Source organism: Scyliorhinus torazame, chromosome 13 (genome assembly GCF_047496885.1).
Source record: "Scyliorhinus torazame isolate Kashiwa2021f chromosome 13, sScyTor2.1, whole genome shotgun sequence".
Taxonomy (NCBI): domain Eukaryota; kingdom Metazoa; phylum Chordata; class Chondrichthyes; order Carcharhiniformes; family Scyliorhinidae; genus Scyliorhinus; species Scyliorhinus torazame.
This window is the reverse complement of record NC_092719.1, coordinates 20,081,579-20,108,507: the sequence shown is the minus strand read 5'-3', so window position 1 is coordinate 20,108,507 and position 26,929 is coordinate 20,081,579. Positions and strand designations below refer to the sequence as shown.

The 26,929-nt window shown below is 43.3% G+C and overlaps 1 protein-coding gene across 3 annotated transcripts; it reads left to right on the top strand.

Annotated features, from left to right (window-relative positions):
- Positions 1-484: 484 nt before the first annotated feature.
- mest (mesoderm specific transcript) lies at positions 485-26,748 on the top strand. Of its 3 annotated transcripts, none has more exons than XM_072471123.1 (12): positions 485-559; positions 4,188-4,342; positions 12,249-12,328; positions 12,869-12,946; positions 14,192-14,328; positions 14,973-15,031; positions 15,135-15,175; positions 17,466-17,536; positions 18,227-18,328; positions 23,651-23,727; positions 24,398-24,461; positions 26,202-26,748. In XM_072471123.1, exons 2-12 carry the CDS (start codon positions 4,189-4,191, stop codon positions 26,317-26,319), a joined length of 981 nt encoding a protein of 326 aa, XP_072327224.1. In that variant the 5' UTR covers positions 485-559; position 4,188; the 3' UTR covers positions 26,320-26,748. The 3 variants fall into 3 exon arrangements, with proteins under 3 accessions (XP_072327224.1, XP_072327226.1, XP_072327225.1); XM_072471125.1 differs by lacking the exon at positions 26,202-26,748 and adding an exon at positions 25,985-26,188; XM_072471124.1 differs by lacking the exon at positions 26,202-26,748 and adding an exon at positions 24,617-24,829.
- Positions 26,749-26,929: the final 181 nt, after the last annotated feature.

Below are 26,929 nucleotides of genomic sequence, written 5' to 3'. Positions count from 1 at the left end.
AGGTTTCTGCACCCAGCTGATCACAAAAAAACAAGCCAGAGGATTGTCAACTCACTGATACATAACTGCAATCATCACTTAAAAATTGATGCCCTAGAGAGCTACCCACCAAATTATTGATGTCTCGAGGTCTTCTGCTACATGTGAGTATGTATGCAGAGAGTGCTTACACAGTGGAAATCCGAGTGATAACGTTATTCTTTACGTTTTATAAGTTTTTGTGGTTACGTCATTTATTGGCAATGCCTGTTTTAAAAAAAAAAAGAGCTAGACATTTTTGATTCGTTTTTGAGTTGGCGATTCCGGACCAACCCAGTACCTCCTTCCTATGTCTTATTTTACTATCGAGTCCTACATATGCTGCAGGGGTCTACGAAGGTGATATGCATCTGGTGCTGCAGCGACCCCTCCCGGCCAGCAGTGGGAGACATGCTGCTCGCTGAGTGCCCCAGGGACTGTAAAAGGGGCGGGGCGAAGAGGTCAATGTAATCGAACCGGAAACAATTGTATCCTCAGGTGAGACGAGCTGTCTTGACGATGAGAGTTCACCTGAGCGCAGGTAAGTGGCGTCTGTCTCTCACTCAGCTGGCTGGCAGCGCGATCGCTGTGCTGCCTGCAGCTCGGGAACTAAATGTTACTACATTTTTCCACCCACTTAAATAAAAATAACCCTAATTAGCATATATTTTTGTCTTCATTTTTAACATTTAAATCCAAATTCAGATTTGGAAAATAAGTAATTAGTTCAAATGTTGTTAAAACTTGTTTGAACAAGTTTTGCACAGAATCACGGGAACAAAGCGTTGTCAGTCTTTTTCTATGAAGAATGAAGTTATTGCAGATTATGTTAAAATGTATTCCCGAGTTTTTAAGAACAATATTAAAGTCCACAACTGTTCAGCAACCCAGAAATTAAATCTGTGTTTGGAAGTCAAGTGTTTTTTGTGTTCAGAATTTAAAAAAAAGAAAGAACTTGTGGTTAATAGCAGACCATTATGATCTAAATAGCTTTTGTTTTCTTCTTAACTCATCTTCCTCCCCACCTGCGGTGGTCAATTCTGGTAAGACATATTCGTGGAGGATTCAATACTTTCCTTGCATTTATTGCCCTGCCCAAACAGCTCCCCACCCCCCTCTCCCATTTCCAATATTGTTATAAGTAATAAAGAAGAACAGCCAAATAAAATGAACAGTAACACATTTTTAAAGGTCCTATGATATTTTTTTCAGGGATGCTTTGCTTGTATTCAGGAGATTAATGCTTAAGTCCAAAAGAGTCCAGGATGTTTCTGAAGGGTTGGCAACCGTTGTCCTGACCTCCAATCTGGAGGTGTGTACAGTGTGTTGCACTGTCAAATTTTGTTTAGAACTGCTTCTGTGAAGTCATAGAGGTCTACAACGCACAAGTCCCTTGGGCCCTTAGCATCTGTGCCGGTCAAGAACAGCCATCTAAATATTGAAATTTCATTTTCCAGAAATGGCTTATACCATTGTATGGCATGGAATCGCAATTGCACATCTAAATACTTCCTAAATCTTATGAAGGTCTTTGCCTCCACCACCCTTTCAGGCAGCGAGTTCCAGACCCCATCATACAAATCAAAGAATTTACAGTGCAGAAGGAGGCCATTCAGCCCATCGAGTCTGTACTGGCCCTTGGAAAGAGCACCCTACCCAAGCACACACTTCCACCCTATCCCCATAACCCAGTAACCCCACCCAACCTTTTTTGGCAATTTAGCACGGTCAATCCACCTAACCTGCACATCTTTGGACTGTGGGAGGAAACCACAGCACCCGGAGGAAACCCACGCACACACGGGGAGAACATGCAGACTCCTCGCAGACAGTGACCCAAGCCGGGAATCGTACCTGGGACCCTGGAGCTGTGAAGCAACTGTGCTAACCACTGTGCTACCATGCTGCCCTGAGTGAAAAAGGTTTTCCTCACATCCCCTCTAAACCTCCTGCCTGTACCTTGAATCTATGCCCTCTGGTCCTTGATCCCTCCACCAAGGGGAAAACTTTCTTCCTGTCTACTGTCATGTGAGAGTACCTTTAAGAACTGGATGTTTAAGCAATGTACCTTTAAGAAAACAGTGATGTCATAGAGTGGGTGGAGCTCAGCTCAGTTCAGCCATTTTGCAGTTTGGTTTTGCAGTTTGAAAAGTGCCTGGCTGGTTTTGCTGAGAGCAGTTTAAAAGTGCCTGGCTGATTTGCTGTGAGCAGTTTAAAAGTAGAAAGTCAGTTTGAGACAGCAGCTTGAGAAGTTCTGGTTTGCTGTGATCTGCTTGCAGGGAGAAAGCCAGGTTTGAGAAAGCAGCTTGGGTGTGTCTGTGTGTTTCCAGAGAGTTTGCAGGAAGAAAGCAAGGTGCTGGAACTGAAATCAATCAAGCTAATATATCTCTGCCATTCTACAGAAAATATATATATCCTTTAACCTGATGTGATACTGTTTAAAGGTGTTAAGTCTCTTGGAAGTTTGAAGGAACAGTTTAAGGAGTTATTTACTGTTGCAAAATTTTCTGAGTTATCTTTGAAGTAAGGGGTGTTAAGAGATCCAATGTTTATTTAAGATGTTAAGTTGAGTTCATGGAATAAACAGTGTTTTGTGTTTAAAAACCCACGTGTCCATAATTGTAATATCACACCTGGGGAACAAGCCGCGTGCTGGGAAAAGCAACAAATCCATTAAAGGGAGAGGTTGGTTGAACTCCATGATACATTTTGGGGTTCTGAAAATGCCTCGCCCATAACACTACTCTATCTATGCCCCTCATAATTTTATATATCTCAATCATATCCCCCCTCAGTCTTCTCTGCTCCAAGGAAAATTACCCTCGTCTATTGAATCTCCGCCAGGGTCCCAGGTTTGATTCCTGGCTTGGGTCACTGCGGAGTTTCGACATTCTCCCTGTGTCTGCATGGGTTTCCTCCAGATGCTCCGGTTTCCACCCACAAGCCCCGAAAGACGTGCTGTTAGGTAATTTGGCATTCGGAATTCTCCCTCTGTGTACCCAAACAGGCGCCGGAATGTGGCAACAATGGACTTTTCACAGTAACTTCATTGCAGTGTTAATGTAAGCCTACTTATGACAATAAAGATTATTAAAAAATCTCTCTTCAAACCCTAAACCCTCCATTCCAGGCAACATCCTGGTAAATCTCCTCTGTACTCTTTTCAGTGCAATCACATCACTCCTATAATGTGGATTCCAGACAGCACACCATACTCTAGCTGTGGCCTTAGCAATGTTTTACACAGTTTCAGTATAATCTCCCTGCTCTTAAACTCTATGCCTTGGGACATTCCGCAATATTTAAGGCATTGTATAAGTTGTTACTGCTGGGCTAATTGAAAACCAAAGTGGATATAGCATTTTTAAAACACATACCTTCTTGTGCATGGGGGTTGGGCATCACTGGCTTACTTACAGCAGCAGAAACTCTAGATAATTTCTCTGTCTCTCTCTCTATCTGTCTGTTTGTCTCTCCCTCTCTCTGACAGAGTATGTGGCAAACTGCTGAACTCTGGGGTTCTTCAGGACTGAGCCTACTCTTTCTGTTTTGTAGATGGGGAAAGTGTAGATTTGGCTGGTGGTTTACCATGGTTCCATAGACATTTGTTCCTGTCGGTGGTGGTTTAAAAGATTAGCCATAACATTAAAATAACATTGGAAAACTATGTGCTCCTCTAGTGGGGAGGAGGCTATAGAGCTTGTGAAGATCACAATATGTTTAGAGTATAATTTTGTGGTAATTGATGGTAACTTTTTTCTCTCACTGATGTCTTAAGTGTTGCACGGTAGCACAGTGATTAGCACTGTTGCTTCACACCACCAGGGTCCCAAGTTCGATTCCCGGCTTGGGTCACTGTCTGTGCAGAGTCTGCACATTCTCCCGTGTCTGCGTGGGTTTCCACCGGGTGCTCCGGTTTCCTTCCACAAGTCCCGAAAGATGTGCTTGTTAGGTGAATTGGACATATTGAATTCTCCCTCTGTGTACCCGAACAGGTGCCGAATTGTGGTGACCAGGGGTTTTCACAGTAACTTCATTGCAGTGTTAATGTAAGCCTACTTGTGACAATAATAAAGATATAAAAATTGTGAGTTTTACTTGCAAGCAAAATCCAGGTTTGAAATATGATTTTGTTTGAAGGATCCTGACCTGGTTGTTTTTGTTTTAAGGATGAAAGAGTGGTGGATCCAGGTTGCACTTCTTGCTGCACCGCTCATTGCTGTCTACCTTCACCTTCCCCCTCCAAGTCTTTCACCATCTCTCTATTCATGGCGAATGGTTGGAACCTTCTTTACCTTCAAAGACCATCGCATATTTTACAGAGGTGAGGGCTTAGAATGGTATTGCAATTATCTAATGAAATGACAGACCACTCCTGTGGTGCCAAATGGTGTAGTTCTGTTCTCAATGTTCTGATTATGTGGCTTTAATGAATCTGCAGTTGTGCTATATGTAAATGTTCATGCCCATTGCTCTGTATGTGTCATAAGTAAGAATGTTTGTCCTGGGGTAGCTTGTATTTCTTTTTTCTAAATATCTTTATTAAGGCATATATAATTTTAACAATTTTCAAGAGAAAAAAACAACAAAGGAAATAACACCCACCAAACCCAGTTAACGTGGCTTACATACACAATTCCCCATTGCCCCTTTCCTACTAACTATTTCCCGCCGCATCCAACCCCCCATGCCACCCTCTTTTCTTTTTACCCCCCATTGCTGAAAGCTTAATTTTCCCCAAAGAAGTCGATAAACGGCTGCCACCTCCTAGCGAACTCTAGCATCGATCCCCTCAGGGCGAACTTAATCTTTTCAAGCCTGAGAAACCCGGCCATGTCACTAACCCATACCTCCGATTGTAGGGTTTCCGAGTCCCTTCATGTCAATAAGATCCGTCTCCAGGCTTCCAGGGAGGCAAAGGCCAAAACATCAGCCTCTTTCACCCCCTTGACTCCCGGGTCTTCTGACACACCAAAAATTGCAACCTCTGGACTTGGAACAACTTGTACCTTCAATACCTTTGACATGACATCGGCAAATCCCCTAAGCCTCAGACATGCCCAAAACATATGGACGTGATTCGCGGGCCCACCCGCACACCGCCCACCGCCCACACCTGTCCTCCACCCATTCAAAGAACCTGCTCATTCGGGCCACAGTCATATGTGCCCTGTGGACCACCTTGAATTGTATTAGGCTAAGCCTGGCACACAACGAGGATGCATTGACTCTACTCAGGGCATCCTCCCACAACCCCGCCTCCAATTCCCTGCCAAGTTCTTCCTCCCACTTTCGCTTAACTTCCCCTATCGGGGCTCCCTCCCATTCCATGAGTTCTTTATACATTTCCGAGACCTTCCCCTCCCTAATTCGCATTTTTGACACTACCTTCTCCTGTACCCCCTGGGGCAGCAGGTGCGGAAAGTTCGAAACCTGCCTCCGCACAAAGTCCCTCATCTGCAAGTAGCGGAACCCATTCCCACCGGGCAGCTCAAATTCCTCCTCCAATTCCTCCAAACGCGGAAATCCCCATCAATAAACAAGTCCCCAAACCGCTCAATCCCAGCTCGCTGCCACCCCCAAAACCCCCCCCCCCCGGTGCAAACCAGTGGTTGCCACAAATTGGTGCCCATACTGAGTCCCCTCCACCCACATATGTATCTGCCACTGTCCCCACACTTTCAGGGCAGCCACTACTACCGGGCTTGTGGAGTACCGAGCGGCAAGAACGGCAGAGGTGCCGTTTACTTGTGCCCCTAACATGAGGCCACCTCCACCCGCTCTCACACCGATCCCTCCCTCACTACCCACTTCCTGACCATTGCTATGTTCGCCGCCCGGTAATAGTTTCTAAAATTCGATAGGGCCAGCTCCCCTCGACCCCGCTCCAGCAGCACCTTCTTTACACGCGGGGTTTTACCCGCCCACACAATCTCTGAAATCACCGCCTTGGGGATAAAATTAGACAGGCACTGAAATATAAACAAAAACCTCTGGTGTACCATCATCTTTACCGTCTGCACCCTCCTCGCCAGTGACAACGGGAGCATACCCCACTTTCTGAAGACCCCCTTCATCTGCTCTACCAACCGAGCCAGATTCAGCTTGTTCAGCTGCTCCCATTCCAGCAACACCGAAAGCTCCCTCCCACCACCTTGAACGGCATCTCCCCCAATCTCCTCTCCTGTCCCCTTGTTTGAATCGGAAAGACCTCACTTTTACCCATATTCAATTTCTACCCTGAAAACCGGCCGAATTCCTCTAGGGTCCCCATAATCTGTCCAATCTCCCCCAGCGGATCAGAAATATGCAAAAGCAGGTCGTCCGCGTATAGCGAGAACCTTGCTCCAACCCCCCCATTTTATCCCTTGCCAGTCCTTCGATGCTCTCAGCGCTATCGCCAGTGGCTCTATAGCCAAGGCAAATAGCAGTGGGGAGAATGGACATCCCTGCCTCGTTCACCGGTGCCAAGTTAAAATAATCTGAGCTCATCCGGTTTGTCCGCACACTCGCCACCAGTGCCTGGTACAGCAACTGGACCCAGTCCACAAAACCCTGTTCAAACCCAAACCGCCCCAGGACCTCCCATAAGTATTCTCACTCCACCCGATCAAAGGCCTTCTACGCATCCATGGCGACCACCACCTCCACCTCTCTTCCCTCAGAGGGCATCTATCACATTCAACAGCCTTCTAATGTTCGCCGCCAAATATCTTCCCTTCACAAACCCCGTCTGGTCCTCCCCTTTCACCCCTGGCACACAATCCTCTATTCTCGAGGCCAAGATCTTGGCCAATAGCTTGGCATCTACATTTAGCAAGGAGATTGGCCTGTACGGCCTACATTGTTCCGGGTCCTTTTCTCGCTTCAGGATGGGAGAAATCGAGGCCTATGCCATCGTCATGGGGAACACCCCTCGCTCCCTAGCCTCATTAAACGCTCTTACCAACAAGAGCCCCGTGCTGGGTTCCCAAGAACCTTTTATAGAACTCCACTGGGTCCCTGGCCGGCCCCGGTGCTTTGCCCGACTGCATCACCTCCAGCTTCCCCACCACTTCAACCAGCCAAATTGGGACCCCCAGGCTCTCCACCAGCTCTTCCTCCACTCTCGGAAACGTCAATCCCTCTAAAAACCGTCGCATCCGCTCCATCCCGGCTGGGGGTTCTGACTCATATAACCTGCAGTAAAAGTCCCTGAGTTGGCTTGTATTTCTAAATACACCTTTTTCCCCCTGAAAAGCTATAATAACTCTCAAAGTTATGATGCCTGTGAGAATAAGAATACCCTCATGATATGTAGTTATGGTAAAGTCTCTTTTTCGCTGGACAATGTGTTTCAAAGGAAAAGCTGCATTATGTGAGCAGTTCAGCAAGTATGTTAAAAATTGTACCTGAAGTTGTGCCATTTTTTTGTTCAGAGGAGACTTTGACCATCTGCAGTAATTGTTTCTTGTTTCCTGGCCTCCCGACTCACTAAGAAACTCTCTGCAGAGAAGCCCACGTTGTATGAATTAGCAATGAAAGGCATTAATGTCAGACCATCCGGCCCACGTTCATTACGGCCTAATGATGGCATGTAGCTACTTTAAGAGTTTGATCCAGAGCATCCTTTATCATCCATCTTGTGGCTGGGCCTAAAATGTGTCTCTTGGACTCTGACAAATGAGAAAAACTAAGTAAAAATCAAAATACTGCAGATCTTAGGAGATCTGAAATAAAAAGTGTGATGGAAAAACCTGGCAGCATCTGTGGAGAGAGAAACCGAGTTAACGTTTCAAGTCCAATATCACTCTTCTTTGAAACACTCTTCTGGATAAGGGGGGAGAGGGTGGTGTAGTGGAGCCACTGGACTAGTAACCCAGGGGTGCAAGGCCCCAGAATTCTGGGAACACCGGTTCAAATCCCACCACACCAGCTGGTGGAATTTGAATTCAGTTACTAAATTTGAAACTGAAAGCTAATCTCAATTATGACACTATCATCGATTATTGTGAAAACCCATCGGGTTCACTAATGTCCTTTTATGAAGGAAATATTCCGTCCTTGCCTGGTCCGTCCTATATATATAACTCCAGCAATGTGGTTGACTGCCCTCTGATATGTTCAGTTCAAGGGAAATTAGGTATGGGCAACAAATGCTGGCCTTGCCTGGGACACCCAAATCCCATGAAAGATTTTAAAAAAGCTTTTAATTAAGAACAAAGAAAATTACAGCACAGAAACAGGCCCTTCGGACCTCCCAGCCTGCGCCGATCCAGATCCTTTATCTAAACCTGTCGCCTATTTTCCAAGGATCTACTTCCCTCTATTCCCCGCCCGTTCATATATCTGTCTAGATGCATCTTGAATGATGCTATCGTGCCCGCCTCTACCACCTCTGCTGGAAAAGCGTTCCAGGCACCCACCACCCTCTGCTTAAAAAACTTTCTACGCATATCTTCCTTAAACCTTCCCCCTCTCACCTTGAAATTGTGACCCCTTGTAATTGACACCCCCACTCTTGGAAAAAGCTTGTTGCTATCCACCCTGTCCATACCTCTCATAGTTTTGTAGACCTCAATCAGGTCCCCCCTCAACCTCCTTCTTTCCAACGAAAACAATCCTAATCTACTCAACCTTTCTTCATAGCTAGCACCTTCCATACCAGGCAACATCCTGGTGAACCTCCTCTGCACCCTCTCTAAAGCAGCCACATCCTTCTAGTAATGTGGCGACCAGAACTGCACGCAGTATTCCAAATGTGGCCTAACCAAAGTCCTATACAACTGTAACATGACCTGCCGACTCTTGTACTCAATACCCCGTCCGATGAAGGCAAGCATGCTGTATGCCTTCTTGACCACTCTATCAACCTGCGTTGCCACCTTCAGGGTACAATGGACCTGAACTCCCAGATCTCTCTGTACATCAATTTTCCCCAGGACTCTTCCATTGACCGTATAGTCCCCTCTTGAATTAGATCTTCCAAAATGCATCACCTCGCATTTGCCTGGATTAAACTCCATCTGCCATTTCTCTACCCAACTCTCCAATCTATCTATATTTTGCTGTATTCTCTGACAGTCCTCCTCGCTATCTGCAACTCCACCAATCTTAGTATCATCTGCAAACTTGCTAATCAGACCACCTATATCTTCGTCCAGATCATTTCTGTATATCACAAACAACAGTGGTCCGAGCACGGATCCCTGTGGAACACCACTAGTCACCTTTCTCCATTTAGGGACACTCCCACTCTCAGCTGTCTACAGAGAGTAGACAGACACTATTCTCTGTCTCCTGTTGCCCAGCCAGTTCTTTATCCATCTAGCTAGTACACCCTAAACCCCATACTACTTCACTTTATCCATCAACCTGCCATGGGAAACTTTATCAAACGCCTTACTGAAGTCCATGTATATGACATCTACAGCCCTTCCCTCATCAATTAACGTTGTCACTTCCTCAAAGAATTCTATTAGGTTTGTAAGACATGACCTTCCCTGCACAAAACCATGCTGCCTATCACTGATAAGTCTATTTTCTTCCAAATGTGAATAGATCCTATCCCTCAGTATCTTCTCCAACAGTTTGCCTACCACTGACGTCAAGCTCACAGGTCTATAAATCCCTGGATTATCCCTGCTACCCTTCTTAAACAAAGGGACAACATTAGCAATTCTTCAGTCCTCCGGGACCTCACCCATGCTCAAGGATGCTGCAAAGATATCTGTTAAGGCCCCAGCTATTTTGTCCCTCGCTTCCCTCAGTAACCTGGGATAGATCCCATCCGGACCTGGGGACTTGTCCACCCTAATGCCTTTTAGAATACCCAAAACGTCCCCTTTCCTTATGCCGACTTGACCTAGAGTATTTAAACATCCATCCCTAGCCTCAACATCCGTCATGTCCCTCTCCTTGGTGAATACCGATGCAAAGTATTCATTAAGAATCTCACCCATTTCCTCTGACTCCATGCATAAATTCCCTGTTTTGTCTTTGAGTGGGCCAATCCTTTCTCTAGTTACCCTCTTGCTCCTTTATATACAAATAAAAGGCTTTGGGATTTTCCTTAATCGTGTTAACCAAAGATATTTCATGATCCCTTTAAGCCCTCTTTATTGCGCGTTTGAGATTTGTCCTACTTTTCCGATATTCCTCCAAAGCTTCATCAGTTTTGAATCGCCTAGATCTTATGTATGCTTTCTTTTTCATCTTAGCTAGTCTCACAATTCCACCTGTCATCCATGGTTCCCTAATCTTGCCATTTCTAACCCTCATTTTCACAGGGACATGTCTGTCCTGCACTCTAATCAACCTTTCCTTAAAAGACTCCCACATTTCAAATGTGGATTTACCCTTAAACAGCTGCTCCCAATCCACATTCCCTAGCTCCTGCCGAATTTTGTTATACTTGGCCTTTCCCCAATTTAGCACTGTTCCTTTAGGACCACTCTCGTCTTTGTCCATGAGTATTCTAAGACTTACAGAATTGTGATCGCTATTACCAAAGTAATCACCGACTGAAACTTCAATCACCTGGCCGGGATCAATCCCCAATACCAGGTCCAGTATGGCCCCTTCCCGAGTTGGACTATTTACATACTGCCTTAAAAAACTCTCCTGGATGCTCCTTATAAATTCTGCTCCATCTACGCCTCCAACACTACATGAGTCCCATTCAATGTTGGGGAAGTTAAAATCCCCCATCACGACCACCCTATTGCTCCTACATTTTTCTATAATCTGTCTACATATTTGTACCTCTACTTCACGCTCGCTTTTGGGAGGCCTGTAGTAAAGTCCCAACAATGTTACTGCACCCTTCCTATTTCGTAGCTCTACCCATATTGCCTCAGTGCTCGAATCCTCCATCGTGCCCTCCTTCATCACAGCTGGGATATCATCTCTGACTAGTAATGCAACTCCTCCACCCCTTTTACCTCCCTCTCTATCCCTCCTGAGTTTATTATCTAGTACCTTACTGGCTTTAGTTGCTGCCTCTTTACTGACCTCTAACTTCCTAATCTGGTTCCCATCCCCCTGCCACATTAGTTTAAAACCTCCCCAACAGTGTTAGCAAAAGCACCCCCGAGGACATTGGTTCCAGTCCTGCCCAGGTGTAGACCATCTGATTTGTAATGGTCCCACCGCCCCCAGAACCGGTTCCAATGTCCCAAAAATCTGAACCCCTCCCTCCTGCACCATCTCTCAAGCCACGTCTTCATTCTGACTGTTCTTGAATTTCTACTCTGACTGTCTCGTGGCACTGGTAGCAATCCTGAGATTACTACCTTTGAGGTCCTACTTTTTAAACTTATCTCCTAACTCCCTAAATTCTGATTGTAGGACCTCATCCCATTTTTTTACCTATATCGTTGGTGCCTATATGCACCACGACAACTGGCTGTTCACCCTCCCCCTTCAGTATGTCCTGCAGCCGATCTGAGACATCCCTGACCCGTGCACCCGGGAGGCAACATACCATTCTGGAGTCTTGTCTTCGACCACAGAAACGCCTGTCTACTCCCCTTACGATTGAATCCCCTATGACTAGAGCCCTGCCAGTCTTTTTCCCGCCCTTCTGTGCAGCAGAGCCAGCCACGGTGCCATGAGCTTGGCTACTACTGCCTTCCCCTGGTGAGTCATCTCCCCCCAACAGTATCCAAAACGGTATACCTGTTTTGGAGGGAGATGACCGCAGGGGACACCTGCACTGCCTTCCTGCACTTTCTCTGCCTTTTGGTCACCCATTTCCTGTCTCCCTCACCAATCCTAATCTGCGGTGTGACCAACTCACTGAACGTGCAATCCACGACCTCCTCAGCATCGCGGATGCTCCAAAGTGAGTCCATCCACAGCTCCAGAGCCGTCATGTGGTCTAACAGGAGCCGCAGCTGGACACACTCCCCGCACATGAAGGAGTCAGGTTTTTTAATTAGCATTTTCAGTACTTTTGGCTTTTGTTTCAGAATGCTTGCATTTACATTACAACGTATGACTGAATTATAACACAATTGGGTTTAATGACTTATGTTGATAAATGAGGCAAAGATTTGTGCACAGCAGGATCTCACAAACAGCAATAAGATAAATGAATCTGTTGTTTTTGATAGTTCAGAGAAGAATGTTGGCCCAGACCTCTGCTTTTCTTCAATTATTGCCACGGGATCTCTAGCCTATACCTTAACCACTGGAATTAATGGATTTCCTCTTGAGCTGTCTTAATGCGATCTGCGTGTGAATTTCAGATTCCATGGGTGCTATCGGCAGTTCCGACATAGTGATCCTGTTGCATGGCTTCCCAACATCGAGCTATGACTGGCACAAGGTAAGGGCGGGGGTGGTAGAAGAATGCCAAGACTTGGTCAAAATTGTTTTGCCTCATTTGATTTGAATGTGGGGCATGGCAGGGGTGTTGTGATTTTGAAAAGTGAGCACCTGTGTTGTGGATAAAATATTGTAATGACATAGGAACAGAACAAGATTGAATGCAGTGGAGGTTTAAGATCACAATGTTAATTGTCAAAATATCTGAAATCTTCGATCATTGAATTCAGAGCTTTGATATTCCAGTTGATAGAATGGCAGCAGGCACTTGGCTGGCTATTGCACAGCTTTACTAGGAAGGGTGAAATTGACCAGGATTTTTACTTCTAATTGCTCAGGAAACCAATTTACTTAATACATCCTCAATCCAAGAGTACTATTCAAAATAACAATTTAATTTTGAAATAAACAGAGTAATCAATGCGATCTTTTTATTTGGGCAGATTCCCCTATCACAACTAGAATGTGTCACTAGACCACCTCACACGATATTGAATGCTGGAGAGTATAAAAATGGATTGTAATGTGCATTTTGTTTTAGATCTGGGAAGGCTTGACGTTGAGGTTCAATCGAGTTATCGCACTAGACTTTCTTGGCTTTGGATTCAGCGATAAACCTGTGAGTACCTGGTCACTGGGGAATGTTCAGTTTGTTTGCTGAAGGTTCAATGCTTTAAGCGGCAGACACAATTCATAGTCTGCAAATGGCTGAGTGGTTAGCAACTGTAAGGATTTCAAAATCTGCATTAAACTTAAAGGAGTGAGTTTCTGCTCATTTCCTCTACTTAGATCAGCGCAATTCAAGTGAAATCAGCTGGATCCGAGCAAGAAACCCGAGAACTTGAAACTCTTCAAATTTGCTGTGTTTTTCAAAGATTTTTCAGATAAAAAATTATTTACATTTACTAAAAAATAGACTGGTGTACAGCAATCAAAGTAGTAAATAATTCAGTATAGTTATTTAAATGCATTTTCAGTTACCTTAAATCAGGTAATTCAAATAGAGGACAGGATACCCTTAATAAAAATGCTTATTTTTGGTGATAAACCTATTTTCAGCTATCAATTTGCATCAGGTTACCACTCTTAAGTACATTATTTTATATTTAGAGTACCCAGTTATTTTTTTTCCAATTAAGGAGCAATTTTGCGTGTCCAATCCACCTACCCTGCACATCTTTGGGTTCTGGGGGAGACCCACGCAGACACTGGGAAAATGTGCAAACTCCACACGGACAGTGACTTGGGTCCGGGATCAAACCTGGGTCCTCGACGCCATGAGGCAGCAGTGCTAACCACTGCACTGCCGTGCTGCCCTCACTCTTAAGTACTTTTTAATGGAAATAACAAAAAAAACACTACATTTTACTGTGGTGCTTGTTTGCGCTACTTCATGGAAAATATTACTTCTGTGGTTATGCAAATGCCCATGCTAATATTTATCCCTTAATCAACATTACTAAAACAGAATCTCTGGTCATTATTTCATTGCTGCTCTTGCACAAATTGGCTGCCACATTTCCAACATTGCAGCTCTCATGGCCTTGTTGACACTGAAACACTTTGGGACATCCCAATACTGTGAAAGGTGATACATAAATGCAAGTTTAATTTATCTCTAACTTTCTTTCATTCATGGATCATACATCTCATTGTTGTTCACTGGCACTAAACGATGCTACATATGCTTCACTTCAAAAAAGTAATTCAATGGGCGAAACTCTTCAAAATGGCGGAACCTAATTATGTCTTTATGTAGTTAATGATGTCTTTATGTAGTTGCAAGTATTGTCCTGAATTGTACCCAATTTGGCACGTGATTAAGGGTGTTCGTTATTGGGAATACATTTGCTCTCTTCACTAGAGGCTGCACAGATACTCCATCTTTGAGCAGGCAGATATTGTCCAGCGGCTAATGGTGGAACTGGGCCTTGCTCAGCAGAAGATCAACATCCTGGCCCATGATTACGGAGACACCGTCGCACTGGAATTGTTGTACAGGTTATCACTTTAAAATTCAGTGGCATTTGGGGGTGTAGAAGTCATGGACTGAGCAACAATGTTAAGTGTATTTTTTCAAAAATTGCATATGCAGAGATCCTGGTGAGGTTACGATTCACTGGCGTCAGCAGTCCCCATTCGGTGCTTTATTGGCTGTTCTCTTCAGGCATGGTGTCCACTTGAGGAGGGAACCAAGCTGAGTACAATGTGTGCCGGTCTTCAGCTGGTTTTCAGCAAGTCATTTGAATTGTGATCAGAAAATCTGTCTGGTTTCCACTTCTTTTCTGGGGCAGTTGTAAGGCATTGTTGCACCTATGTCACTGCCTTATTGAGATCAGCTATCTTGGCATGGACCATGGATCAAACCTGAATGAGATTGTATAACTGACAGGCAAAGATTGAGTCGGCCACTGATTGTAGCTCAACACCACTGCCTCTGCTGATGGATGGGGCACCGTTGTTCCTGCGCAGGAATGATGGCTGAGCTGCCCAGATGATGCAGTTTGTCAGACCCCACTGGTATTAGTCCTGGCGTGAGGCCAGCATCTATAGTAGAACCAATGCCTAGCGTGACTGCAATGGAATTGCACTATTGGAAGCTTCACAGTTCAAATGATTTGAGCATTATCTCTCCTGTGTGTTAGGTCTGAACAGAGTAAACCTGGACATCTGACGATAAATAGCCTGTGTTTATCAAATGGAGGTATTCAGCTATTTGGTTATCTAATTAAAACGATGAGCTCATTTATATAATTTTCAATTCCTCTGGATGAGAGCTTATTTCATATTCTTTGTAATAATTTCAGGAATTTTTCCAGAGACAAACCACCCAAGATTTATACAGAAGGTCTGTATATTATCCATTTAAAAGAAATCTGAATTAATTCATTGTATTGTGTTGGCTGTAAGTAAGAGCTGAATATGTCATGGATACATTTTAAGTGGAAACTATAGAAGTACATGAAACAGAAAGAAATAGAAGGATATGTTGAAAGGGTGAGACACAGTAAATAGAGCAGGAGAAGCTCAAATTGGGCATGGACACAGGGACATTGACCAGTTGGGCAGAATGAATTGACATCATAGAAACAGGCCATTGTAATGTGCTGATGTCTTCAAACCGTAAAGCACCAGTTTCCTGTCAGCGGTGCTAAAAACGGCAAGTAATAAGACCACAGCAATATGTTACCGTTTGAACCTTCCTTCCTCGCCCTGAGTCACCACAATTGCTGGGGTATGGTTCTTTTGGCTTGGGAGCTGCCCAGTCATTCACCCCAGTGTCTATTCTTCGTGTTAGTCGTGACATTGGTCTTGGCAGACTATTTAACCATACAAACACAAAATAGAAGCAGAAGTAGGCCATTGAGCCCCTCAAGCCTGCTTAGCCATTCAATAAGATCATGGCTGGTCTGCTGGTGCAAGTTTAATATTCCCATTTACCCCCAATAGCTTTTGATTCCTTCGTCTAATAAGAATTTATCTACCTCTGACTTAAAAAATATTCAGTGACCCAACTTCCACCGCCTTCTGAGGCAGGGAGTTCCAAAGTCGCACAGCCCTCTAAGAGAAAAAAACTTCCTTTATCTCTGTCCTAAAAGGGCGATCCCTAATTTTAAAACAGTGCCCTGGACTCAACCTCAAGAGGAAATATCCTTTCCATGTCCACCTTGTCAGGACCATTCACAATCTTAGATACTTCAATCAAGTCACCCATCACTCTGACCTTTCAGGATCTTCTATACTTTTAATCAAGTCACTCCTCACTCTTCTAAACTCTAATGGAAACAGACCTAGTCTGTCCAACCATCCCTCATCAGACAATCCACTCATTCCAGGTATCAATTTTGCATTTACACCCTTCCTTAAATAAGGAGACCGAAACTGGATTCCAGATGTGAGCTTACCAATGCCCGTGTAACTGAAGCATATCATTTGTACTTTTGTTCAACTCCTCCCATAAAAAAGGATAGTGTGCTATTAATCTTCTTAATTACTTGCTGTACCTGCATGCTAACTTTTTGTGACTCTTGCATTGAAACACTTAGATCCTTCTGCGCCTCGGAATTCTGCAGTCGTTCTCCATTTAATTCTCTGCTTTTTTATTCTCCCTGTCAAAGTGAACAGCTTCACATTTTCCCATATTATACTCCATCTGTTGTCCATCCCTTAGCCTGTCGATATCCATCTGCAACCTCTTTTTATGTCAGGATTGGGAGGGGCGTCAACAGGTAAACTCAAGCTTGACCCAGATTTTGGTTGTACCTGTCCTATCGCTGGCTGCTTATTATAAAGAGGAGACATGGCTATTTATTTCCCCTATGCTCAATAGGGGAGAGTTGCAGCAACTTAATGTTGACAGCAACTGAGATCAGCTAACTCTGCACAGATTTTATCTGGAATCCTGCTGCTGACAAAATCAGAAATGATCTAACTGGTGGATTGTACCTGGTTCAAGATTTAAAGGTTTCCTCCTGGGTTTGTTTTCTCTAAAACATTATAAGGCTAGTATTACCGATGGAGAAATGTATATATTTCCTTATTTTATTCACCTGGGCTTTACATTATTTTTGACGTATAATACACCCTCATTGTCTGAAATGAATAGTTGAGAGTTGATATGGACAGTAAAAATTCCATTCCAGTTTCTCTAACATGTTTAATAAGATTTGAAACTGGGAGTGAAGTTATTGCAGTTCTCTTCAATAATAATTAGTTAATGTACTGTGGCATTTCTGTTTGGTAAATGGTTATTTTTTTGCACATATATAAGGGATTTGATTTGGGACAGAGACTTCAGAAACTTGTTCCACAGAGCCATGGAATGACCAGAACCTGCAACAACCTTTTGAAAGCTAACAGCATAATGGAGTGGCAAATGTAGACAGCAGTTTACAATGATAAATATTGATACCAAAGTGTAACAAGAATTAATACCACAGGGAGTGAGGTTATGGACTGTACATGCAACACAGCATTTCTCTTAGTATATATAGATGTTTCTTCTTAACATCCAGTAACGTATGGGGCAGTTGTACCTGAACGCATACAAAAATCTGTACATGCCTTTTTAAAAAATTAAGATATGGGCACTAGATTTCTAAATTAAATTCATAATTCTTTCCTTTTCTTTACAACAGCTGCTCAAAGACAGCGGGTGCTTTTCACCAATCTTTACCAGACTCATGAACTACTACTTCTTTACAAAAGGGTGAGCTCTGCAGCTGTGTGCATTTGGCATAACCTGGCTTAAAGCCAGTGGGGAACCTCTCTGAACAAGGTTTGGGCAGGGTGTTAGTTCCATTCTCTTAACCCACCCAGTTTAATATCTTTGCACAAACAAAGCAGTATTGATTTGAACTTTCTGAACTGCTTTACAAATGAGAGATAAATTGCTGCAAACTTTACAACCCACAGGTTTGTGGGGCACTGTCTTGAATTCACTAATCTCAGTGAAGGTCAATATGGTGTATTTTGATATACTGCATGCATATTGTAAGTCTAGTTCATTGGACTCTCTTGTTGGAAGTCCTATAGCAAGCTTTAAGAGCATAATCCCGGCTATCAGTTCAGTATTGCCAAATATCCTGCCCATTGCCTGATGTCAATATGAGGCCAGGTCCATATCTCTTCTCAAAGACTCTCGATAGTACCACCAAAACAGAAATTAGCTGGCTTTTATTGCCTATCCCGAGTTATATAGCTTGCTCAGCCACTTCAAAGAGCAGAAAGAGTCAGCCACGTTGGTGTGAGATTGGAGTTACATTCCTGAAAGGACATTAGCGATCTAGTTGTAGTTTTTAACGACAATCCGAAAACTTTCATGGTCACATTTATTAGCTCTTTTTGTCAAAAATTGAACTTTGGCCTGTGAAGGAATATTTACTTTGGGCTTTTCCAGAATCAGCGCAGTGTTTGGACCCCACACACAACCTTCAAATGCAGAATACTGGGACATGTGGACCATGGTCCGGGTCAATGATGGGAATCTGGTGATGGACAGGTGAGTGAAGCACCAAAAGCCTTTCAGCTTCCATGTTCTGTTCACAGCTCACAGCAAGGCATGCTTCAGGTTGCAGTTAGTCTTTGACTGCAGGCAACCCAAGTGTTGCTTTGTTGTATTTACTGTTGCTCAGAATTTGGCATTTTCACCGACTCCTCCAAATCGTAGCAACCAAGCAGGTAATTGCACTACAGGTGGTAAATGTAAAGGCTCGTAAATGTGAAGAGGCTGGTTTAGCACACTGGGCTAAATAGCTGGCTTTTAAAGCAGACCAAGGCAGGCCAGCAGCACGGTTCAATTCCCGTACCAGCCTCCACGAACAGGCGCCGGAATGTGGCGACTAGGGGCTTTTCACAGTAACTTCATTTGAGCCTACTTGTGACAATAAGCAATTTTCATTTTCATTATTTTGTGGGATGTTGTAGGATGTAGGCTGCATCTTTTGGTATTAATTGCACAAACGTTCCAGAATTTGTGTGAGAATAGCCTGTGCCAAGCACACCTCGGCTGTTAATTGCTGTATCTGTGTTATCTGTATCTTGAAGCCTCCCAGTTGTCTCCTTCTATCATCAACACTACTATTGATAAAGATCGTCAGAACTTTCCACTCATTACTAAGTTGGAAAAATACGATCTTCACTATCCTGTCACTTGAAGCATTTTCAATCTGCATGGAGAATCTGGACTGAGTCGTGGTCCTTTCCCCAGCATTCTTCATGTTTTGACACGGGATGAGTTAAACCAAGTGATCAGTTCACTTCAAAATTTCTTTTTATTTGTTCATGGGATGTGGGAGTTGCTGACATGGCCATTGTTTGTTGGCTACTCTTAATTGCCCTTGAGAAGGTGGTGGTGAGCTGCTGAAATCCATCTGGTGCAGGTACACCCTCAGCTGCTAGGAAGGAAGGAAGTTCTAGCATTGCAATCCCACGACAGTGAAGGAACGATGATGCAGTTCCAAGTCAGGATATTGTGTAGTTTGAGGGGGACTTGTAGGCGGAATTACAGTTATGCTGCAGCCATGCTTTAAAAGTCTGAAGATGGTAAAAATTGGATGGATGAATGAATGAATAAATTGAAGGACTGTCAAGGTTACGGGGAAGGAGGAATTAGAATAGGCATTCAAAGAGAGGAGAAGCAGATTATTGGCTGCTGCTACAGCAAGGAAAGAAATCTTGTAAATGGCTGGCAGAATAGGACATGGTCCAGTAGTCGCATAAGCTTGTTAATTGAGCTGAACGCCTAATGGGTTTAAAATGTCAGAGTAATTAAAGTGCAATACATCTCCTGATAATTGGCTAAATCAAAACTTTCAGTTTGGCAGGTTCTGTGCTCTGTTAATACTCTAACTAAATATGTACTGGTTCCTAATGATCAGTTTACACCCCGCCAATTGGTTTTAATGGTATTGGCAGTTTAAGCATGTTACTGCAATGCTTTTGCATTGTTTTTATTTAGCATGCAGTATTAATCTTAGGCTATGCATTGCGCCACAGAAGTAAGGATTTGTTTCTTGCAGAATTGTACTTGTGTGTAAAAGAGCCCAACATGCAATGGCTAGTGACATGTAGGTAAATATGTCTAAACACGTAAAGCTGAGTATCTGGTTAGGAACTGGATTGAGGATTACTAGGTTAAATATAGATAATCCAATGATGTAGGGATATAGGCAAACATGCTTTCCCCCTGAGCTGCTGCTAGGGCCTTGCAAATGTGTCAAGGCTGTACAATGCTGATTAACTCAGAGGGAAAATGCAGGTTATTACTAAACCTTTTATCAGCTGAGGCGTTGAGTTGGCAGAATTCATTTTTTTTTAATATAAACATTTTATTGAGGTATTTATGATTTTTATAACAATAACAGAAGAAACAGCGTACATACAAATATAAACATAGTGCAAAGGTCGTCTACCTCCCTCACAGGTCCCACCTTTCCTACACACTAATCTAATCTAAGCTAAACTAACCCCCCCCCACCCCAGCTGACGGTTAATTTTCTCCAAAGTCGACGAACGGCTGCCACCTCCGGACGAACCCTAACATTGACCCTCTCAGGGTGAACTTGATTTTCTCCAGACATAGAAAGCTAGCCATGTCTGTAAGTCAGGTCTCTGACTTCGGGGGCTTTGAGTCCCTCCAAGCTAATAATATCCGACTCTGGGCTACCAGGGCGGCAAAGACCAGAACATCTGCCTCTTTCTCTTCCTGGATTCCCAGATCATCCGACAATCCGAAAATTGCCACCTCTGGACTCGGTGCCACCCTTGTTTTTAACACCCTAGACATGACATCCACAAACCCCTGCCACAATCCCCTAAGCTTCGGGCACGCCCAGAACATATGAACATGGTTCGCTGGTCCTCCCGCACACCTTGTGCACCCGTCTTCTACCCCAAAGAACCTGCTCATCCGGGCCACCGTCATGTGAGTCCGGTGAACGACCTTAAACTATATCAAGTTCAGCCTGGCACATGTTGTGGATGCGTTGACTCTACTCAACACATCAGCCCAGAGACCATCCTCTATCTCTCCTCCTAGTTCTGCGTTTCCTCTGACCCCATGAGTTCTTTATAAATGTCCGAAACCCTCCCTTCTCCCACCTACACTCTGGAAACTACCCTGTCCTGTAACCCCCTTGCTGGTAAGAGCGGGAATGTTGAGACCTGCCTGCGTAGGAAATCTTGCGCCTGAGGGAACCTAAACTCATTTCCACCCATCAATTCAAATTTCTCCTCCAACTCCCTCAGGTGGGGAATGCTCCCCTCTATAAACAGATCTCCCATCCTCTCAATCCCTGCTCTTTGCTATCTCTGAAACCCTCCATCCAACCTCCCCGGGGCAAACCGATGGTTATTGCAGATTGAAGACCAGACCGATGCTCCATCTACTCCCACATGTTTCCTCCATTGCCCCCAGACTCTCAGGGTCGCCACCACCACGGGGCTGGTGGAGTACCGTGCCGGCGGGAATGGCAGAGGTGCCATTACCAATGACCCCAAACTCGTGCCCTTACATGATGCCGCCTCTACTCACTCCCACATCGACACACCCCCACCACCCACTTCCTGGTCATGGCTATATTTGCCGGCCAATAATAATTACTAAATTTCGGCAGCGCCAGCCCGCCCTCACCCTGGCTACGCTCCAGCATCCCCTTTTTTACTCGTGGGGTCTTACCCACCCATACAAAGCCAGAGATCACCTTGTTAACCCGTTTAAAGAAGGTCCGTGGAATAAAGATGGGGAGACACTGAAACACAAAATTCAATTAAATTAGTGAGACATGACCTCCCTTGTACAAAACCATGCTGTCTGTCACTAATAAGCTCATTCACTTCCAAATGTGCATAGATCCTGTCTCTGAGAATCTTTTCCAACAATATCACTATCACCGACGTCAAGCTCACTGGCCTATAATTACCCGGGTTATCCTAGCAACCCTTCTTAAATAACGGTACAACATTGGCGATCCTCCAATCATCTGGGATCTCACCTGTAGCCAACTAGGACACAAAGATTTCTGTCAGAGGCCCAGCGATTTCATCTCATGTCTTCCTCAGTAATCTGGGATGCCATCTGACCCTGGGAATTTGTCTATCTGAATGCTTTTTAACACACCTAACACTTTCTTTCTACCCTCTTGTTCCTAATATACGTATAAAATGCCTTGGAATTCTCTTTAATCCTGTCTGCCAAGGACATTTCGTCCTTTTTGCCCTCCTAACCCCCTGCTTGAGTTATTTTCTACTTTCCTTGTATTTCTCAAATGCTTTATTGATTTTTAGTTGCCTGTACCTCACACATGCATCTTTTTGACAAGATTCTCAATTTCCCTGGTCATCCATGGTTCCCAAATCCTGCCTTTCCTGTCCTTCCTTTTTACTGGCACACGCCTGCCCTGCACTCAAATCAACTGCTCCTTAAAAGATTCCCACATGCCAAATGTGGATTTACCCTCAAACAGCCTCCAAATCCTGCCTAATCTGGTTGTAGTTGGCCTTCACCCAATTTAGCACCTTAATCCTAGGACAACACTCGTCCTTTTCCATGAGTATCCGAAAGCTTAAGGAATTGTGGTCACTGTTCGCCACGTTCACCCATTGCAACTAGGTCCAATATAGCCCCCTCTCTAGTCAGACTATCCACATATTGTTCCAAAAAACCTTCTTCGACACACTTAACAAATTCCTCACCATCCAGACCCTTAGCCCTAAGGGATTTCCAGTCAATATGAGGAAAATTAAAGTCTCCCACTACAGCAACCCTATTATTTCTACATCTATCCAGAATCTGCTTACATATCTGTTCTTCAACTTCCCGTGGGTTGTTGGGAGGCCTGTAAGTACACCTCCATCATAGTGACTGCCCCTTCCTGTTTCTGAGCTCTACCCACAGTGCCTCATTACTTGTAATTGTGATAGGGCTATTAATATTTATGACTGAGGTAATAAAAGAGATTCAGGGTGAAAACTTAAAAGGGAGCTGGATCAGTACCTGCGCGGAATGGAGACTAAGACCTGGAGAAAGATTAATTGGGCTCTAACTGAGGGGTAAGATAAGAGGGTTAATGTTCCTTAAAGTAGTTCGAGCAAGAATTGTAGATAAACAAGTTGTTCGAGCAAGAATTCTGCTGGAATAATAACGAAGTTTGAATGGAGTAGGCTTGATGGCCAAATGGCCTTTCTCATTCTAGAATTTTTTACATGGTGGAGCTGAGAAATAAAAACAGAGAAGGTAGAGTATCACAACCAACTGGCCTACTGCTGCTCTCTGTTTCGAATGGATGCATCATCAAGGAATCCTTTGCACTACCTTCATTCAGTGCATTCAATTCTGGAAAATGTAATTGATGTGCAGATATTGCTTGGTCAAGATGGGAAATAAATTAGGTAATTAAGTGCTGTTAGGTAATTTGGACATTCTGAATTCTCCCTCTGTGTACCCGAACAGGCGCCGGAATGTGGCGACTAGGGGCTTTTCACAGTAAATTCAACAACCTACTTGTGACAATAAAGATTATTATTATAAATGACATCTTGGATCAATTACGTAATGCTGATAGAGCCGGATTTTAAATGAAGAAACACTAAGGCAGCACTTTATTCTGTAGGGGTGGTAAGGAAAGATTGAAAACTCTGAGGAAGAATAACATGCAGGTGGTCACAAAGAAACTTCCCCTTCCTGTGAAACATTCTCGGTGGTCTGTGCCCTCATTGTGCCTGTGTAGACTAACAGTTCATTTAATTAAAATATATTTCTCGTCATATTGACCCAACTCTTAAAACTGTCAGTATAACATCCTATAATGTAATTATTTTTCAGTCTTTTGCAGTTTATTAATCAAAGATGGAAGTACAGAGATCGTTGGGTAAAAGCCTTGACTTCGACTTCTGTTCCATGTATGTTGAACAAAATGTGCTTTATATTAACAGAAAGTAAGAAACTATTCAAATACACGAGAGCTGTTTACAAATAATCTTGTAGTCGGTAAAACCATGTCTTTCTGCTGGCAGTACAGTCTTGCGTCATGAGATTATCAACTTGTGGGGTTAGTGCAATCTGTAGTACGCAGATCAAGGATATTGTGGGTTCAATTGCAGTCTGTGCTGATTCAGCTAATCTCAGTTTCAGGACTGGTCAATATAGTATTGGCTTCTGCTCCCTCGGTTAAAGAACAACAAATGATTCATCCAGAGTCCTGCTCCAAATTACTCTTTAGTGACTCCTTTTGGCTGGAGTAATATTTGAAGAATGTGTCTTTGTATAACTGTAGAAATTGTTAATTGGATATTGGTGCTCTGAGTATTAATGCATACTGTTGAGTTAATTTTATTCCAACAGTTCCAATTGTAGCAGTTTGTTAGCTCTAATTAATTGGAATTTATACGAAACAAATGTTAAGTCTTTCCTGAACATAACCAGAGGCTTTTTAATATGAATGGTCTTGTGGTTCCTTATAGGACCTGATTGTTAGTAACTAATACAGGTAGCTGCAGTGACTGAACTAATACAGATAGCTGCAGTGACTGAATAAATTAAAGTATGCCTAATATCCAACTTTTGTTGCAGTGCATTTAATCTATGGACCGCTGGATTGTGTGAACCCTCATCCTGAGTTTCTGGACCTTTATCAGTAAGTGGCGGTAGTTTTCATCTTCAACCCCTATTAAACAATTGGGACATGTAAGAATTGTCTTCATCCCCTGGTTTTGGATCTTTGCTATGTATTGTGGATTTAGAACTGTAATGAAATTAGCAACTAAACTAAACATTATCTAACTATTGCAGGAAGGTCAAGGAAATGTGGAGAATGGATGGAAAATAGAGTCAATATGATTGGCTCAGGGGACTTAGAAAAATGAGGACAACTCAATTATGGGAATATGGAAGATGGGCTGGAAGGCCTATCTCATCCATACCCTTTTTTTCAATGTTCAAACATGCCTTTAGTGGACTCAAAAGAATGTTAGGATACATAACCTGAAGAGTGGAATAAAAAGTTTAAAGAAGTTTCATTAAAGCTTTAAGTGTATTGGTCTAATCCAATTACACTTTGTGATCGTTTTTTAGTTAGCATGCGACAAAAAAGATAACTTGCAATATGTTGGATGAATAGAACAATGGGTCTTATCCAGTGTATAAAAGAGATGAAAGGAAAAACTTGACGCTCTGGAATAGCTAGAAATGAAGGATGTTGCAGCACAGGCATTAACCAACATCACTAAAGCAATTCATTTGCTTGATAATTCACTGCTGTCTGTGGGATCTGGCTGTTCCCAATCCTTCTATTCCCTATAGTAAAGTATGTAGAGAGATTTGGGACATCATGAAAACCATTATAAAATGCGAGTTGTTCGTTCATTGCTGGGTAGTCACCTTAGAATAGAGTATAGGGTCAAAAATAACAATCACACTTCATTGATGTTCGTTGTCTTAGTTCAAAAGGGATGCCAAGTGAGTGTGAATAGAGTATTAACCTGACTGGAAAAGTTATATTCCTGTTCTCATGAGTCAGTCCCTAGTACTCCTAAGTATATTGCAGTGAAAGTACTTCCTGAGCGATTATCATCCTTTGAGAATATGGAGCACACTATGTTAACGAAGGGTCTATTGGTAGCACTCTTACCTTTGAGCCAAGTGATGGATTCAAATCTCACTCCAGGACCTGAGAACAAAAATTAAGGCTGACATTTGAGTGCAGTAGTGAGGGGCGCCATCTTTCGATTGAGATGTTGAACAAGGCTTTGCCCCCCAGGTGAGCTGCTAGCACGAGTTCAATGAAGAGCAGGGGAATTATCCCGTGTCCTGGCCAAATATTTATTCCTCAATTAACATCTGAAAAGCACCTGGTCATTATCGCGTTGCTGTTTGTGGGAGCCGGTGTGAAAATTGGCGGCCTCATTTCCTACATTACAACAGTGAACTACACTTCAAAAGTACTTTATTGGCTGTGAAGTGCTTTGGGACATCTGGTGGTCGTGAAAGGTGCCAAATTTATTTTAAAATATTCTTTCATGGGATGTGAGCGTCAGAGCCAGCATTTATTGCCCCTCTCTCTAAGGGGATGAGAAGGTAGTGAGCTGCTTTCTTGAACCACTGTACTCCATCTATTCATCCAATAAATGCAGTCTTCCTTTTTTATGTTCCCTCACACAGTGAAAGCCTCAGCTGACGACACAAGCAGACATTTAGTTTGTTCATTTGGGTCAAGAAGTCAACAAACATCAACCACCACTATTTCTGTAGCAATATTACATTCTCCTTAGTGAAATGTAATGGTTATTTTGCAGTTGTTGGTTGAAAGAGCAGAAAGTAGTTCTGCTGGGCAGGTCAAAGTAGAAAGACTCCACTTTAGACAATTGTTTTCTTTCAGGAAGTTGGTACCGAAGTCAACCGTGTCAGTTCTTGATGACCATATCAGTCATTACCCACAACTCGAGGATCCTTTGGGTTTTGAACAAGCCTATATTAACTTCATCAACTCCTTCTGAATTGACACTTACAGCACTGGATCTTGACCATTCTGGACTAGTAAATGTTCATCAACTGCTTCTGCACAATGAGAATTTTGGTAACAAACTAGATTCAGTAGAGGCCAAACAAAAAAAAGGTACACGCTGGAAACCTGAAATAAAACCCCAGAAACGCACATCAGATGCACCTGCACCTTAAGAGAAAGGTGGGTAATGCTTTGGGTGGCACTTTCATCAAGAGATCACCACACCCTAAATGTTAACCTTTCGGATACTGAACAACCGACTATGAATTTGTTATTTTCTGCTTTGATGTTTTGTCTTTCTTCTGTATGTGTGATAATTCAATGTGGAGATTACTGCGTGTAATGTCCATCAGTTGTGCACATCCAACTAATTATAATTTGTAAGTAGCTTCTTATACACATAGTCTCTGGAGCAAAGAAATCCTGTGTTAGAATCATATATTTTTGTTAGTTAATTGTTTGGGAGAGAACATAAAACTTGGTCGTAAGTGGGTACGGTTTTAAAAAAACATGCACCTGGGCAAACTATTTCTTCTTTATTCTGTCATTAAAACGTAAGGGGTGACCTCTATTAGCAGTCTAATATCATGAAGGTACTAGAT

Excerpts from the sequence above, each read along its gene's own strand:
- mest (XM_072471123.1), top strand. The coding sequence starts at position 4,189 with ATGAAAGAGTGGTGGATCCAGGTTGCACTTCTTGCTGCACCGCTCATT. Across the intron at positions 12,947-14,191 it reads TTGGATTCAGCGATAAACCT|AGGCTGCACAGATACTCCAT; the intron begins GTGAGTACCTGG and ends TCTCTTCACTAG. Across the intron at positions 18,329-23,650 it reads GGGAATCTGGTGATGGACAG|TCTTTTGCAGTTTATTAATC; the intron begins GTGAGTGAAGCA and ends ATTATTTTTCAG.